A 17884-nucleotide genomic window follows, 5' to 3' on the forward strand; every position below is an offset into this window, starting at 1 on the left:
TTAATCTAACATCCTGTTCTCACTGTGGCCAGATTTTTCTGGGAAACCCGGAAGCAGGACTGGAGCACAAGAGCACACTCTCCTCCTGCAGTTTCTGGCAACTGATATTCAGAAGCATGGTGCCTCCAACAGTGCAGGCCAAGCCTAGCCATCATGCCTGGAAGCCACTGAGAGCCTTATCCTCCATGATTTTTTCTAATCCTCTTTTAAAGTCGCCTAAGTTGATGGCTATTATTGCCTCCTATGGATGTGAGATCCATAGTTTAACTATGTGTTGTGTGGGAAAGTTCTTTATTTTTTTTAATATGTCCTGGATCTGTCAACATCCAGCTTCATTGAATGTGCACAAGTTCTAATGTTATGAGAGAGGGAGAACAACTTTTCTCTATCTACTTAGTGCATAATTTTATGAAATGCACTTTCTCAATGGATAATTTTATGAAAACTTCTATCATACCACCTTTTGTTTGCCTTTCCCCCCCGAAACTAAAAAGTCCCAAGTGCTACAAACTTCCCCAAATGAACTTCTAAGTACTTGCACTTGTTAAAATCCCCCACAGCAGCTATATTTGGTGAGAAATTTCACCCTTTTACTACTTGAAGAGAAAAATTGACTGGATGGTTACAGCCATCATGTGTGTTTTTTTCTGGGGGGGGGGGAGACCCTGGTATGCAGAGGGGGCATATATTAGTGGGAATGTACATTTAGTGGAAATGTATTGACTAAAAGAGAGTTCATGTGGTGGGCAGTGTGTTTTTGTAATCCTACTTTCAGTCGCAAATGAAGAATATTTATTTGTAATGTGTTCTTCTCTACTGCCCAGCAGTAGTTTTTATCCACATACATGTATATGCATTCTGGCACTTGGTGAAGTGATAAGCTGGGCAGACTGATTGATTGTGGCAGTCGCTGAGCTACATTCAAATATATTGCAGTCACTGCCTTCATGGGCTTAACAATCACTTTTATTGGTTTGGTTTTTTACTCCATTAGTCCTTAGCTTGCGAGTTGTATAGGTTTCCAATGCCTTTTAAGTCCATTTTGTGTACCTCGGTCCAGTTCATGTCACAGTCAGTTTCTAGAGGTCTTTCCAGATGTTAAATAATATGAAACCTTGTATCACTGCATTACTTGCCAGTAGTACAAGTCCCTGTTCAAAGTAATCGAAAGGGAAATGGAGAGTAGTCTTGCAGTTAGAAAAAGGAAAGGGTGGGTGGTAGGTTTATTGGTAGTTCTGTAATGGGTGGATTGCACTCATAATTTTTTACACTAACCCAGTGGTTGCATTTGCCAGTAATGATGAAACTAGGGTAGACTGTACTTTGCCACCAGAGACGTTGCAGGGTTTACCACTAAGTGACTGCAATTCTTCATCTATTACATTTTCAGCACTATGCGTACTGTCAATGGATGCACAACCTGGGGAAGAAGAACTGAGCTTTGCTGACAAAGTATTATAGCTTGAATGCTGCAGCAAATGGTCTACTTTGAGGAATTATATCTAGAACACTTGCAGCAGTAACTAACAACTGTTTATATACTGGTCACAATCAGATGTTATGTCTACATCATGGTTTCATGCTATCTGAATGAGTCTAAGACTTGTGCACTATTCTTTCCAGAATAGTCATTAGGAAGAGCATCTGCCTCCATTTTCAACTAAACACATTTTGTCATTTAGTCTGAGCTGGAGAAAACTGTAGTTAGTTTTACATCTAGTTTGTATGAATAAGCAAACTTCAATCCATTGTGTATGAGCCAGGCTAGTTTATGATCCTGGCTTGCTCAGATAAACCATAGTCGATGCAGTTTCCATTTCAGACAAAACAAACTGAGACTAGCTGAAAATGGAAGTCAAGTCTTCTGATCTTTCCCTTGCAGCCACAGTGGAGGATGAAAGATAAGATCCATGTGTAGTGCAATGTTAAGAGTTGGAGACCCATCAGCTACCCTCCCCTGGTTTAGCTAGCCAGTCAAAGCCGTTTCCCGGGATGTGACCAGTGTCACATGCTGACAGCTTCTAGGAGGCACAGGCAAGAGCTGAGTGCAGGGTGGGGACCAAATATGGACAAACTACCCCAGAAGGAGCATGGCATGTACCCCACCAGAGGTACTACCCCTCCTCTAACACCCCATACAACCCTAAGGTGAGATCCATGTCTAGTTAAATTAATAAACTAAAGCTATACAAGACAATTCAGACAATGCGTGTTCTAGAGCATTCTTGATCATAGGGAAATCCTAATCATTTTAATTATTCTTTGGGAAGCGCTGATATTTCACACACATTTTTGTATTTAGTTTGTTAAAGTAGCTCGGTTTTCTTTTATACTAAATCCTGCCCCCGGTGTACTGTTCTTATCAAATGAAAAATCACTATTTTATATGAGTGGCTAACTGACAAGTCTTAGCTATCCAACTGTTATGTAACTAGTACATTATGGGATAGTAAAGGCATACCAGTTCAAGTAGATAAATAGGTACCGCTGCAGCAGGAAGGTAAATGGTGTTTCTGTGCGCTCTGGCATGCATCATGCTGTTCCCTGCACCAGAAGCTGTTTAGTCATGCTGGCCACATGACCCAGAAAGCTATCTGCAAACTAACACCAGCTCCCTCAGCCTGAAAGTGGAGATGAGTGATCAACTTTTCCATTCTTTAATAACTAAGATTAGAAATTACAAAATATTAAATTGTTATAAATTCTGTGCATTGAACCATTTTAATTTTTCTGTCATCCTGCCGCTCAATCTTTCACATGTTTGTTTTATGCTGTATCCTGCTTAAATTCAATAATAACAATTACATGTAGGTTTTTGAAAAGGGGTTTTGATGGAAAGCTAAAAAGAGAAACTAACCATTATCATTTTACTGCCCAAGTGGAAAATACTTCCAGTAGTTTTTTCTCTTAGCTAAACAACTATGTAGATGGGTGTTTAAAACAAATCAGAATATTTTAGACAGACCATTCCCAATCAGTTCACTTCAAGTCTTCATTGCATGCATCATTTTGTATGTTTATTTAATGAAGACAATTTACACAGGAAAGCACCCTTTTTATGTTTTATTTGCTTATATCTCAATTATTATGTAATGAGATCAGTCAGGACTAGCCAAGCAATACATGGTAAAACAATGTGCTGTATTTTATCATTTGACTGCATAAATAATCTTTCCTTCCGTATATTAGATAAACTAATGTAGCTGCATGGTTCTACATTATTTTATTTTCTTGAATTGCTGCCTCTTTCCAAAATAGTTATTGTAGCTGCTGCCTTTATAGCCTTCAGGCTCGATGTCTTCTTTCTTTTCGCTCAGGCTTAGCATCAAAATGGAGCTGTCAGCCAGAAAGCTGGGATGCTTTTGGCTGCAGCCCCATTAGAATTACTCACCAGCTGACTGACATTTCACTAAGTCTGAAAAGAATCCTCCTTCCTATGTATCAATTAGGATTGCCAACACCTGACTTTGAAATGTGTTCCGGTGCCTTTAATAGCTGTATGGAATGGATATGCTTGACAGGTGTGGCTTCCTTCATCATTGCAGTAGTGTGACAGGAGAAACTGCACCTCTTGAGTATTTGTCTGCCACATGGTTATGAAAGGCGCCATAATTGGCCACCTTAGACTCAAATCATGAAACTGCTTATGTTGACGTTGCCAGTTGTCTAGGGTTACCATCACCGTTCTTTAAGGAAATAAGAAGAAGCCTGGCTGAATGAGTAACCTAAATTTGTGAAAATTATGGATTTCATAACATTAAACTAAAATTATCTTTAAAGAAGGGAACCCCTTTCCCCAACTATACTCAGGCCTGCTCTCAAGGGCCTGCTCTCAAGCATATATCAAATTTACAACCTCCTGACCTGTTTGGATGCTGTTACTGAAATAGGCCAGAATCGGAAACCAAAGTTCAACCTTCGTTTGTTTCCGTAAACTATAGTTTAAATTGACCACAATTTTTCTGCATTGACTGTTATGACAAATTACAGCTAGATGAAAGACTGAAGCAGATGCTTCCAATTATTTCCTATGGTGCATAGTAAAGAAAGAGAGGGGAGGTCCCTGAAGCCTGAGACTCAAACAGACTCAGCCCACTAATGCTAACTGATGATTTAGGGTTGCATCCAAACTAGGTTCTAATAGTAGTAGTAGTAGTAGTAGTAGTAGTAGTATACCACCCTATACCCACAGGTGTCAGGGCAGTTCACAGGTACCAGTTTATTGGGTACCAGAATGACACTTATTCTTCCTGTTAGTCTTTTAGTTCCTCTGTCCATCTCCCATGAGTGTAAAATTACCAAGTCTCTTCCTCCCCCTTAAGTGGACAATGAGTATATTCAATGAATGGGTATTTAAGAGAGGATATTGGCAATTTTATCCCCTCTAGAATAAGGATCTGACTCCCTATATACTTCCCTCAATTGACACTTTGCTAAATCCTGGGTGCTTCCCAACAGATATTTCTGTACTTATGTATACAATAAATTAAGTTCAACCAAAAGTGTGTGAAAGTAAACATTACTCACCCTTAGTTATGTTTCACAATTGGCAAAGATTTGAGCTTTTAAGGGAAAGAGGTGTATGGTACTTATTCTCAATTGGTTTCTTTAAAAAAATAGTAAGTGGGTAGGCCTTACATAAAAGCAACAACAGCAAAATGAGCTGTGAATCAAGTAGGCTGGTGGAGAACTAGATAGGAAGTATAGTGACCAGATTTATTGATTACCTGAATGTATTAAAATGCATAGGTAGGGTGACAATCTAGTAAACTTAGTTCCAACAGAGATACATTTATAATGCAAGTATGCATATTTATTCAGAAGTAAGGCTTGCTGAGTTCCATTATACTTACTTCCAGGTAAGTTGTATAGAATTGCAGCAGAGGGAGTTTTAACTTTATTCTAAATGAAATGGTGAATTTACTAAGTCTTACGATATTGTCACAAATCACGTTTTCTGGTTTGGGACCTTTATTCTTTTTTTAAAAAGAGGTGGTTTGTTACGGAGATTATAGTTTGTAAATGAGATGTAGAAGTGAAGAGAAGAAATTTAAAAGGATGTGCCAGTAACAGATGTTTGCGTGGTAGCCATGTTAGATATTAGATGAGAATTGCACCAGGGTGGGGGGAATCAAGAGAGAAAGCCTAAAGTCACTTGTACTTTGAAGACTAACAAAATTTATTAAGGCATCAACGTTTGTGGACTCGTGTCCACTTTATCAGGGAAAAAATGACTTGTACAAACGGGAGACAAACTTACTATCCTATGTAAAGAAAGAGTCTTAAGATAGGACTTCCTGTAGCTCGAGTAATCATTTTCATATGTATTTTTACATAATGACCTAAGTTACTTCTCTAGCAGCTGATAATTAACTTCTAATCTAAATCAGATAAAGTTTTAAGCAGACTTGAGAAAAAGCCTTTGTGGGCTTTAGCATGTTAAATTATCCTGTAGCTAGCTGTGAATGTGCCTTAAAGCTTTCTATAGTGATTCTAATCATATGCATTGACACCCACTGGTGTTGGTAAAGACAAATCTGATTAATTGTATGCTGCCTGACTAATAATATTTTCTTCATATGATTTTGTCAAGCTTTTTCTATACTAAAGTCTGAGAAAACTTTGTGGATTGTGTTAAGTTTTTAACCATGCTATTGCCAAAACTGCATGTCTCTGTCAGCCCAATTCACAAGTCCAATAACATGAAGTAATTAGATGCAAGTCGAGCTACTACCACTGAAATCAAAAGGATGAAACTGACCCATGTACATTCTTTGTATAGCTTCAGAAACATGTGCTAGGAACTGGATCTGTAGTATCTACCATTTGTTCTATGATGTACAGAAGGTGGAAAAGCACCCCTTATTAACCACGGATGATATAAAGCATGCTGAAAGAAGCAATGTTGGCATTATTGCTTTAAAAACAATAGGTATACACTTTCTTAGGAACCATGACATATATATACTGTTGTGATGGCAAGTTTCTCTGATCACCTGTGACTTGCTCTAAAACATAGTTATACCACATAGTGTGAAATTGGAAAATCTGTTCTGTGTGTGTTCTAATGGATGTAACGGTCATTAAGTATATGAGTCTTCTGACGTTGTAATCAGATGTGATTCAGGCTGTTAAATATCCATGAAGCAACATCTGCTTCACAGAGTGACCTTCTGCTAAAGAATACTTAGCATCTATTAGCAGATCATAGTGCAGATCTGCCTTATTTGAAATGCTCTAAACTAGACTAGTCTACTGCTGTTTAGTAACTAGCTTGCAATAATTTATTGCAGTTAAATAAAGCTTTAAAAAATCCATTAAATAATTATAGGGATTACATGCATTTCAAAAACCTTTGTATTCTATTTAAATTACCCATTTAATTTCAGGGTTTGTTTGTTTAAAAAAACCTGAATTCTAAAGGCATGTTAGGGCACTGTCAACTGTTATTTTCTGTAGGTGTTAATAAACCAGTTTAAAAAAAGAAAAGAAAGAAAACACAACCTGAAACAAATTAAAACCAAAAGCAGCCACACCATCTGTTGTGTATTAATTAGATCTTAGTCTATCAAGGGTAAACTGACACTTGAAAAATGTCATTGAAGGCAATCAATAGACTAACATGCAAATATATTGGATTAAGGTCTTTCATTTTAGTTTCTGCTTTAGATCTAGTAAAGGTGAGGATGATGTATATAACAAACTTTAATTTTCTTTCTTCTCAGAGCAACCTCCAAATAACCAAGGCCAGTCGACCCTGCAACCTTTGCCACCTTCTCACAAGCAGCATTCAGCACAGCATCACCCATCTATCACCTCCCTTAACAGAAACTCACTGACAAATAGGAGGAACCAGAGTCCGGCCCCGCCGGCTGCTTTGCCCGCCGAGCTGCAAACCACACCCGAGTCGGTCCAGCTGCAGGACAGCTGGGTCCTTGGCAGTAATGTGCCACTGGAAAGCAGGTAATCCTTTAGGAACTTGTAAGACTTCAGTTTTGCTCAAAATATTTAAGAAGCCTAAGATTGATGCATCCCTTAATTCTGCCAGCAAAAGGTGTAATCTGTGGAATTTTAACCCAGTACAGCCAAGATTGGTACTGCCACCTTGTCCCAAAGCTCACGTTGTAACTTAATTATTCCCTTGCAGTGTTTTGACTTAGAACATGTATAGAAGCTGCACTTCAGACATGTTATTATCTAGAAGCAAGCAATTTCTCCTTAATGTTCATTATTAGTGCTGCTGTATTAGTTATCACAAAGAATTGTTTATAGGAGTTAACAGACACGTGATCACAGTGCAACCAGAGAAGCTTGTCCACTTCTGAAGCAAGTTTCACTCTTTTGTACATTGTGATTACTTGATCTTAGCCTTAGGGTTGTATTTAAATGCACCCTGTACTTATGTGACCTTTCATTCTTCCATAATGACCAGTTAAAGTTACAAATGTCTCCATTTAGGCTTAGACCTATGATTACCACATTAACACATCCAGAGTGTGAAGTCTGTCTTTTCAGCTCATTTAGATGAGCAGCAGTTGTAACATTAGTGGAATGCCATTTGTGTTTTGACCCCTGTTGGGAATGTTTTTGTAACTCATCAGTTTTGCTTGTGTGAGGATGTCCCAAAGCACTGATAAGTAAGAGCTTTCTTGGTGATGCCTATTCAGCTGTACATGGTTTCAGGCAACTAGGACTGTGTTGAAAAATCGAGAGAAATAGTAGTGGGTGCTCTAACATCCTCCCCATGCAGTTTTGAAGATGAGGGACAACTACCTCCATCCTTGTACTCTCTGCCACATGGAGCTCTGAAAATGTGCACTTGCTGTCATCATCCCTACTGGATGGGGAAAAGTGGAGAAACTTTCCCTGCCGTAAGGCCCGGGATGTCACTCTCACTTTACTTAGGCATGTGAAATACTTTGTGTCTGAGGGTAAATTAAAGATGTGAAAGGGTATAGAACGATGGAGATTATTCTGCACAACGTATCATGTTTGTTTTGGAACTGTCTTTCCAGATGGATGTTTTATAAAGCTGTTTTTCTCCCCCACCCCCATTGACAGCAGTATCTTGCTGCAACTAATATTTGTATAGGATATGAAGCTGTGTTGTTACTAATTAAAAGGACAAATGGTAAAGGGATGTGGAGCAGGGATTCCCATCCTTACTTAATAACGGTCTAAATTCAGCAGGGAAGAGAAACTGTCGCTTTCCCTTAAAAAGCAGTCTGAACAACCGGTGATGATAAAAGTCATTCCACTCTTTTGTTGTTGTTTAGTCGTGTCCAACTTTTTGTGACCCCATGGACCAGAGCATGCCAGGCACTCCTGTCTTCCTCTGCCTCCCGCAGTTTGAGCAAACTCATGTTAGTACCTCCACTCTTTTAGAGAATAATAATTTATTCCTGCCATCCCTCTTTTTTCAACTTTCTGATTGCTTACCGAAGCCACAAAACTATCTTCCAAGTTTTAGTATTATGATTATTACTGCCACTGCTCATTACTCCTCTAGATAGACATTCCCACTCTCTTTATGTAAGATTAGCCAGTAGGCCTAGTTCTCACTGAAGTGGTAAACTTTGGGGCTGTACCACTTCAGGTTGTAGGTGCAGTCTCACATGCCTGAACACATACAAATATAGAAACTAATGCAGCTAAATCCTTCTCCCTGACATTTAGTATTCTATATGAAAGGATTTATTTGTTTGCTTGTTTTTGTTTGGAGGACTGTTTGTTCCCATAGGCATCTATTTGCAGTCTGAAGTTGATACATTCCAGACACAGATTTACTGCAGAGAATCAGGCTACAGAAAGACAAGGGTGGTGAAACTGGAGTCATTTTAGTCATTTGAACCTTTTATGTGACGTTCTGGACTACACATAACATTCTGATGAAAAACAGTATCTCCTTGCTGTTAACAACATAGCTTATTTGTAGTTACTTGATAAGAGATATATTAAAACCTGTCCTGAGGTGAATTTATTTATTAAGCTTTGATACCTCATTAGTTAATGTTTCTCTAGTTTTTTATTGTTTCATTTAAGATGAAACAACAGCGCAAGAATAAAACTACCAAATGTTTAGCCATTACCAAGGTAACAAGCTTCATTAAACAGCAGGACCTGGTGCCTAAAAACAGATAGGATAGTTATTTTTGGAGTAGCCAACTCCAAAACCTTGAGTGCCACTAGATAAAAGGCCCTCTCTTAAGTGCTCATCCTGCAAACAAGGATCTTGGCATATGAGGCCTTCATAACTTATAAGGAACATTTAAAGAGCTAGTTTGTACTTCACAATAAACCACAGCTTATTATGATGAAAATGAGCTATAGGGTATCTCATGCCTTCCTTCACCTTTGTCATGATCACAAAGAGGCAATTAGAATCTTTGTTCTCCCCTAAAGGACTAGGTGTGCAGCCTGGGAGTCATTTTGGACTCACAGCTATCCATGGAAGCACAAGTCAATTCTGTGTCCAGGGCAGCTGTCTACCAGGTTCACCAGGTGAGACCCTACCTGCCCATACATTGTCTTACCAGAGAGATACATGCTCTGGTCCCACTTGGACTAGCTCTCCGTGGGGTAGCTCTACGTGGGGCTACCTTTGAAGGTGACTCAGAAACTACAACTACTCCAGAATGCAGCAGCTAGACTGGTGACTGGGAACGGCCACCAGGACCATATAACACCGGTCCTGAAAGACCTACATTGGCTCCCAGTATGTTTCTGAGCCCAAATCAAAGTGTTGCAGCTGCTTTTAAAGCCCTAAATGGCCATGGCCCTGTAAAGCTAAAGGAGCATCTCACCATCATTCAGCCCCGACACTGAGGTCCAGCTCCGAGGGCCTTCTGGAGGTTCCCTCACTGCAGGGAACCAGGCAGAGGGCCTTCTCAGCAGTGGCACCCTCCCTGTGGAATGCCCTCCCATCAGATGTCAAGGAGGTAAATAACTATCCAACTTTTAGAAGACATCTGAAGGCCATCCTGTATTGGGAAGTTTTAAATGTTTGATGTTTTATTATGTTTTTACGAGTGGGTGGGGCAACCCAGCCAGATGAGTGGGGTATAAATAATAAAACTGTCCAGATCCAGTTTCCTGCCCCTGATCTGAAGAGATGTGTGAAAGCACTGATAAAATCAGACATTATATAAATCTGGTATAATACCAAGTCCACATCTACTAGTCTATACCAGGAGAAATACTTTTGTCTTTGATTAAGTGAATTTATTCACTTAAACACTACTGTGAATTGTTCATACAGTGGTACCTCAGTTTACGAATTTAATCCGTTCTGTTCTTAAACCAAAGCTGTTCTTAAGCCGAAGCGCTCTTTTCCTAATGAGGCCTCCCGCCGCTGGTGCCCTTCCACCATTCGGCTTCCATTCATAGACCGAGGTAAAGTTTGCTAACCGGAACACAACTTTCGGTTTTGCGGATTTCATATACCGAATAGTTCGTTAACAGGGCTGTTCTTAAACCGAGGTACCACTGTATTGTATTTAGCGTGGTAGCATGTCGTAGGATGGGAGACACAGGTTATAGTGTAGTTTACTAATGTTGCATAATTTTTTCGTCAGAATTCTGCTTTAATGAAACGGTTAAAAACATGGCATTATATTTAATTATCTGTTAATTTCATTATATAGACAGAATTGGAGGCACATTTGAATAATCTAACTACTGTACTAATGTAAGAAGGTAGAATTTGATCAAAAACGTTTGTTTTTCTATACAATTTCTTAAGTCATCAGCAAAGCTGACCAAGGGGCGTGAAAAGTTTAGAATGCATTCAAGCTTGATGAAGCGTTTGTGCTAGTAGACAATTAGGTGCTTTTATTGGTGTGATTTCCAATGGAACGACAGCCTTTAATATTGATTAAGCCTCTGTGAAAACAGGTATTAATCTTTTATGGGAGGGATCGAATCCATTTACCTGAAGGCCTTATGCTCCACAGGATTACAATATGTTGGTAGGAGTAGGGTGCATAAACATTTAATAGCAGATAGTTTAATGTGCTTCATCAGGAAAGAAAGAGCTCCGCTCTGTCACATTCACAATCATTTCATATGCTGTGTTTTTCCATTAGATTGTCAGTAGTAAATCTTAGCTAGCAATGACCCAGTTTGGTCGAGTTCCTGTTTCCTAGATGTGGTGTACAGAGAGAAGTTAATTTTAGCTTTAAATGCATCACTGGTTGCTTCTGTTGATGATGAGGTTAAAACACAAACAGTTTGATCTAGGTCCAGGAACATTTATCCACGATTATGTTGCATGTCTGATGCACAGCCTGTCATGATGTTTTTTTCCTGTGAAATGAGTATTGCCCCTTCATAAATAATTAGCCATTTAGAAATAAATCCTGTTATTCATCTTGTTCTGGTATCCTCAAGCTTTCCGGTGAAATAAAAATAAAGACAGGTAGCTAAAAGTACTATGTATATCAAGTATGCAAAAATAATAATTGTAATAAACCAGAGGGGAAAATAACAAAACAAAAACCCAGTATATTCAGATTGCACCCCTCTAGGTAGTTGGACAACTTTTGACTGGGCATATATGGGATTGCACAGTTAAGTAATTTTTTAAAAATCCACCACATAAGCATGTTTATCACACAAATTAATGTATGCTCTTGTTCCCTCTAGCTCAATTATCCCACAATGCTGATTCACCTTTATAATTGATATTTAATAGACATATATGCATTTGTTTTTTATATATTTGTTATGGGAACCTCAAGTTGCAGGTACCTGGCAAATGAAGTGAAGTTTGATACTGATAGAGGAAACAGAGCAGTGAAATTTATCTTGTTTATAAGCTTTTGGCTTTTGAAATTATGCTCCTGGTGTGAAACTTGTCCAGAGATAATAACCCATCAGTTACATAATAGATTTTAGAATACAACATACTGTCAGGTTGACAGTGTAGCTTATCAGCCTCACTAATTCACAGCATCACAGCTAGAATTATTATATTTTTGTTGTTCTCATGTTTTCATATCATGCATTTTTCACTTGCGTTTTAAAGAGTTGCTCTTTGCGGGCTTTTGTATGTCATTTAGCTACCTGCATTATTTGTTTGCTGAAAATCTGAATAAACCAATATTTCAAAAATATATATAAATGTAGGGCAAGTCAGCCGGGTATAGGACTTACATGTCATAAAATAAAATGACGTATTGTATAGTGATAAATATGTACTGTTTATGTTGTTGTTATTTATACCTACCTGTAAATACAATAATGTTACTTGCTTTTGGATTTTGGGACATGACATTGAAGTTGCTTAAGTGAAAGCAGCCACCTCTGTGGACATGGCTAAAACTGCAACAACTTTTTTTTAAAAAAAATTGGTCATATATATTCTCTGGGTCTTTAATTTACTTTTGCATGGTGGAAAATCTTTTGGACTTGGATTGACATTTATTTAGTTACTTATTTATATTTGCACACAGATACAGCAAAAGTGAGAATCTCTTACCACATACTAGCATTTCCCATGATTTTTAATGCATAGCACTCACTTCTAGTCAGCACCCTCACTAATGAAATCCAGAGCACAGAGATTCTGACACCTATCATACTTGCAAAAATAGAACAAGCCTTGCATTTATACATATCAATGCTATACCTTGGATTGCCAAGTTATATCTTTGAAATCCACTTACTCCTTTGAATACACTTACTCAGCATGAAGGAAGGAAGCCATGGCTTGCTTATCCCACCTGTTCAGATATTTTTTTTGATGCCCTCCCCTACATTCAGCATTGTATATCAGCAACATAGTAAGCAGGATAAACTGCAGAACTGAAACACCCTTTTCCGGGAATTTAAAGATTCTGTGCAAATCCTGAGATTGTGATGCGTCAGGTCTACTTTGTTCCATTTCTGTTCATATACAACCTGATGATGCTTTATGACACTGAAAAGCAATGGAATTTTATGTGTTAGCTTTCATTTTCTCATATTAGTTTGATATGAAGTGTGTGTAGGTATGTCAGTAATTCATTGTCAAGGACATTGCTTCATTGTTCATTAAAATCAGAAATGTTCAGTCAGCACTGATTTTCTTCTTTCAAAAATATAGTCAAACTGCTGTGATATTTTTCTGCTGCAAATATTCTCTAGTGACTAGATTTTCAGTGCCATTCCATTATTTATATACCAGTTTGGGTGAGGTCAAAAGGGTTTAAAATGAGAGACTACATGACCTCTTAAGGGCAACACTTGCATGGTTCTCACAATAATATTTACACATATTCTCCATATTTTTTAATTGTATGCATGTAGCACTTGCCTGTGAAATAAAACATATATTACATTTAAAGCACAGGCTGCCTTTTTGTTCTTGATGTAGTGTCTGCACTAGTATCTAATTGACATATCCAGTAGAGAAGAATAGATCAGTCAGTTTCTACTCCATGTCAATTTCACAAGTGTTCATTCATAAATTCGTTTTGTCCTGTCTCCATCCTCTGACCGGGGGGTGGGGTGGGAATCCATACCAAAAATTGTATATAAACATTTAAATATGCATTTAATTACATACTTTGCCATAAGCATCCTTAGCTTCCGGACACTTGATCTAGAGTCCAAAACAACAAAAATAATAATTCTACCCCCTCACCTTCTATTGTTTGAAACTGCTTACACAAATAAATTAGCAATTGAATCTCAAAATCCAGAAAATGTTGACAAAGGTAATATGCCAAATCATAGCAAATCTAATCTACAAAATAAATAATTTAATACCAAAATTGAAATTCCAAAATATTGGCATAAAAGCTATGCCTTGCCATTCATCCTGATCACTTGAGTTACCTAATGCCAATGTTTATAAGAAGTATTGCAAAGCATTTCTTACCTAATCAAAAATAGGTATATTTTTCTAATGCAAACCTTATCCGATAGCCCATTCTATAACCTGAGAGTTACTTCTGATAAGGTCCTGCTTCTCTCTTTTACAGTAGTGATTCTAGTTTGTTCCATAATCTGCTTGATGCAGAAACATCTGCTTGGGTCCAACAAAAGGGGAGACTTGTGATGAGTCTGTAGAGCTATATTTCTTCATATGCTTACTCCAGCTGCATGGATTCGAGAGCAATCTTGGTGACATTGTCATCATCCCCAGCAGACGAGGTCCTGCCATCTAGAAATAAGAGGGAGGGCACTGTCACATTGCCAGCCTCCCGGCAGCAGTGTTGTTGGATATACCAGGTTGGTATGGGAAAGTCAGGTGGTGTGGGCTGTATTGGTTTCACCATTGCACGCATGTCAACTTCACCAATGCCCTGCCCTGCCCCACCAATGATGCCCCACCAAGCTCCAAAATATAGCAGGAAGAGCCAGTGGAGTTATGACACTCCTTGAAGATAGGTCAAAACTTTGCAATCTTTTTCCTGAAGAGGCTCTGCTGAAGGTGTTAATGATGCCAAGACTGTTGTGGACCAAAGTGAAGGCTGACCAAGGGCATCATGATAACAGGAATTCTGTCCTCTCTTTTCCATTAGAATTGGGAAGATTCCTGTTGGTGCCCTGCGTGCTACTTTTTGACTTGAGTAGCACAACTACCCAAATGCTTCATTTGGAAAGTTGTGCTGTGCTGGCCAAAATCAGTATGTGAGGCTCCACATCTTTTCCAAAAAGCTCCCTTTTAAACAAGAAAGAAAGACAGGTGCTTTTCTAATACAGTCGTACCTTGGAAGTCAAACAGAATCCTTTCCGGAAGTCCGTTCAACTTCCAAAATGTTCGAAAACCAGATCACTCCTGCAGCCAATCAGAAGCTGTGGAAGCCCAGTCGGATGTTCAGGTTCCAAAAGAACATTTGCAAACCAGAACAAACACCTCCGGGTTTGTGGTGTTTGGGAGGTTTCGGAGCCAAAACATCCGAGTTCCAGGGCATTTGACAACCAAGGTATGACTGAATTACAAAAGTTTCTAGAGCTGTAAGGGGCAGTGCCAATTCACAAAGTGGACAATTATCATACCACTTTCTGAACAAGTCACTTGGGCATTGGGTTCCCTAGGTAAAAAGACCTTTCCTCTTACCAGTGCCTGGCAAGAATGATTGGGGCTAAATGGACCTAGCTGACAGACTAGATTCTGACAGTGGAGCAACAGAAAGCTACCCCTGTGCTAAGCTGAAACACCAGCCTTCTTGTTAGGGGTTGACTTTCTCACATTTTAAAGAAAACAAATAGTGGCTAGAAGGATTTCTGACTACATTTGTCCAGAAAGCTATATAAAGTTGTAAAGGGAAACTTGGATACACTTGGATATTACATGGAAGTTCAGAGTAGTGTTTTGAAATCTCTCTTTTAATGAATTTTCTGGGTAAGGATTTCAGCGGCTTTTTCACAATACATAAAATACATTTCTGTTTTTGGCTACTTTTAGCACAAACGTATCATGTAAGAAATGGTTTCTAACTTATCCTCGCACTGATGGATAAGTGGCTTTCATTTAATGTGGGTGATATTTATTTTGTAAGGTTTCCAGTTGGTGGTCTGAGCTATACTGCCTTTGGCTGGATTTACAAGCTGTTCCTGGTTCTTTAGAAGATGTTGTTTCCAGCTAATTTGATTTTACTATCCTACTTCTGTACTCTCTCATTCTGTTCATTTTTTTTTTAACTCAACAACTTGTTTTTCCATTCTGGTTCTCTACTAAGAAGCTTGTAGTGAATTTTCTCAGTTTTGTGCTTTCAAAGAGACAGACACAGAACGCATAATGCTGTGCATGTAATTAAACTACTCTAGCATGTGTGTGTGTGTGTGTGTGTGTACCAGCAAGTTTTATGAAAAGGGAAAATATGTCATTCTAGAAGTAGAGCCTTGAGTCCTGTGACAATTTTGGAGGGTATGCCTTTTCAGCCTAAGGACCACATGCCAGTAATTGAAGGGGCCAGAGGCAAAAGTAGGTGGGGAGATGAGTGTAAATGTTACCTTTATACAATAAATTAGTTTCTCCACAAACTGACACATCCGTCTTTAACTTCCATTTAGCCAAACTGAAAGGCATTATCAAGAGCTCAACAACAAATTCCAGTAAGGCCAAATTATTATTATTATTATTATTATTATTATTATTATTATTATTATTATTATTATATTTATATCCCTCCCATCTGGCTGGGTTTCCCTAAGGAAGCATGTAAAGCAGGGCAGTGAGGAGGCATGGCTTGTGGAGAGGATATTTGGCCTGGGGAGAATCCTGAAGGCCAGGTGGAGAGGCTTAAAGGGTCACACCCCTGTGGTATACGATGGTTTAGTATTATATGAGCAACTCTAGGCAAGCCTTGGGCTCGTGTGTTCTCCCTTTTTCTCCCACAGCATGGCTGTGAGGAGTTGGAAGCATTCACTTCTGTTTTTGATTAACTGCAGCTTGTCATTATGTCCAAATAGACAAATTGTAGTTAGCGTTGACTGTAGTTTGTACAAGCAAACCAACTTGAAACCAAGTTGCAGAAACAGAAGCTAAACAAGAAAGCTTGAAACCAAGTAGCAAAAACATTTGGATTTTTCACAACCGCACCAGAAGACGGAATGGGAGACTGCATGAGCTCAAGACTCAGTCTTGCTCATGTCACACTAAACTGTGACATCCAAACATGGCCATAAGCCAGCTTTCTGTTATCCGATTCCTTAAAGATTTCAAACTTGATTATAGTTAATATTAGAAAGCTCACACCACAGCAAAGTCATTATCATAAAAGTCTTCTGTTTTTCTAAATAAATCAGATTCTGTTTATTTCATCAAATATGATATCTTGATGCAAAATAACTCTTTAAAAAGGTAATTGAATTAACTGTTTACATGTATAAAGTAATTACTAGTTCTTGATTCATAATTTTGTTTAGTTGCTAATACTTGCAGTGGCATTAAATAGAAAAGCTTTTCAATTGCTGCTAGATTAATTTGCCGCAAACAAACAATATTACCAATATGATATTCACAATTAACATGCTACCTAAGTATGAGTAACGAACTTTTATAGCAGTTTCTTTCATTCAAAATTTAGATCCAAATAGGGATTGTAGCACACGTTTTGAATTGCAGATTTCTGTTTGTTAAGGAGGTTTTTTTGCACCCACCCCTGGAATTTCCTAGCTGATCTGCAAATGACAACTCTGTAAAGGCACTTACATTTTTAGCAGAAGGATGGCAAGGAGTTTAAGACTAAAACTCTATGCCATATTGTGTGCTGTCTCAGACTTCCCCATAATATAACACTCCTGCTTGGTAAGGGTGACTGTGTAGGAGTTTGTAGAAAACCTATGTGACGCTTGTAAAGTGTAGGATCATTGCTGAGTCTACCCATTCCGGAAAGTCATGGTTTGACATGTATTGTTATATATTTTTGTGTTTTCATATTGTAAACCATCCTTAATCATCTGATGAAGGGCAGTATAGAAATGGTGATGATGATAGCAATAATACTGTAGTCTTTTAACTGTATTGTGCACAGCTCTATGCAGGGCCGTCTTACCCATAGGCATAAGGGGTGTGGGGCACCGGGCTCTCAGGGGTGCCAGGCCAAGAATTTGAGGCCCGAGAGTTGAGTCCGAGGAAGAGCCCACCTGTTGGTTGGAGCGCCATGCAGGCTCTTCTGCGCCGCAAGTTCGGGGGCAACCGAGCCAGCGAGACACTCAGGCAGGCTGGCGGCTCCGCCCTCCTGCGTACCTGGGACTGGGCAACCGGGGGGGGGGGGCAGGCGGATCTTTGTACCCCAGCACCGCATATGCTTTAGATAGTCCTGTATCTATGCAGTCTTTTTACTTAAATGTAAATGGAAGGGGGATCTGATTAGATTGGGACCACCACCCAGAAAGGGGAATTTGATTCTTCCCCTACATGCTGCAATGCTGAAAAATGTGGCTGCAGGAT

At 38.9% G+C, this 17884-nt stretch overlaps 1 protein-coding gene across 18 annotated transcripts in view; it reads left to right on the top strand.

Moving 5' to 3' along the window:
• The window catches only part of TENM3 (teneurin transmembrane protein 3), a 1235569-nt gene that overhangs the window by 1102762 nt on the left and 114923 nt on the right, over nt 1-17884 (top strand). For all 18 annotated transcript variants that reach the window (XM_083456978.1, XM_083456989.1, XM_083456990.1 and 15 more), the window contains one exon: nt 6726-6963. In XM_083456978.1, the coding sequence (XP_083313104.1) occupies nt 6726-6963 (238 nt within the window). The remainder of the gene's footprint in view (nt 1-6725; nt 6964-17884) is intronic.

Source organism: Podarcis tiliguerta (genome assembly GCF_965153285.1).
Source record: "Podarcis tiliguerta genome assembly, chromosome: 9".
Taxonomy (NCBI): Eukaryota; Metazoa; Chordata; class Lepidosauria; order Squamata; family Lacertidae; genus Podarcis; species Podarcis tiliguerta.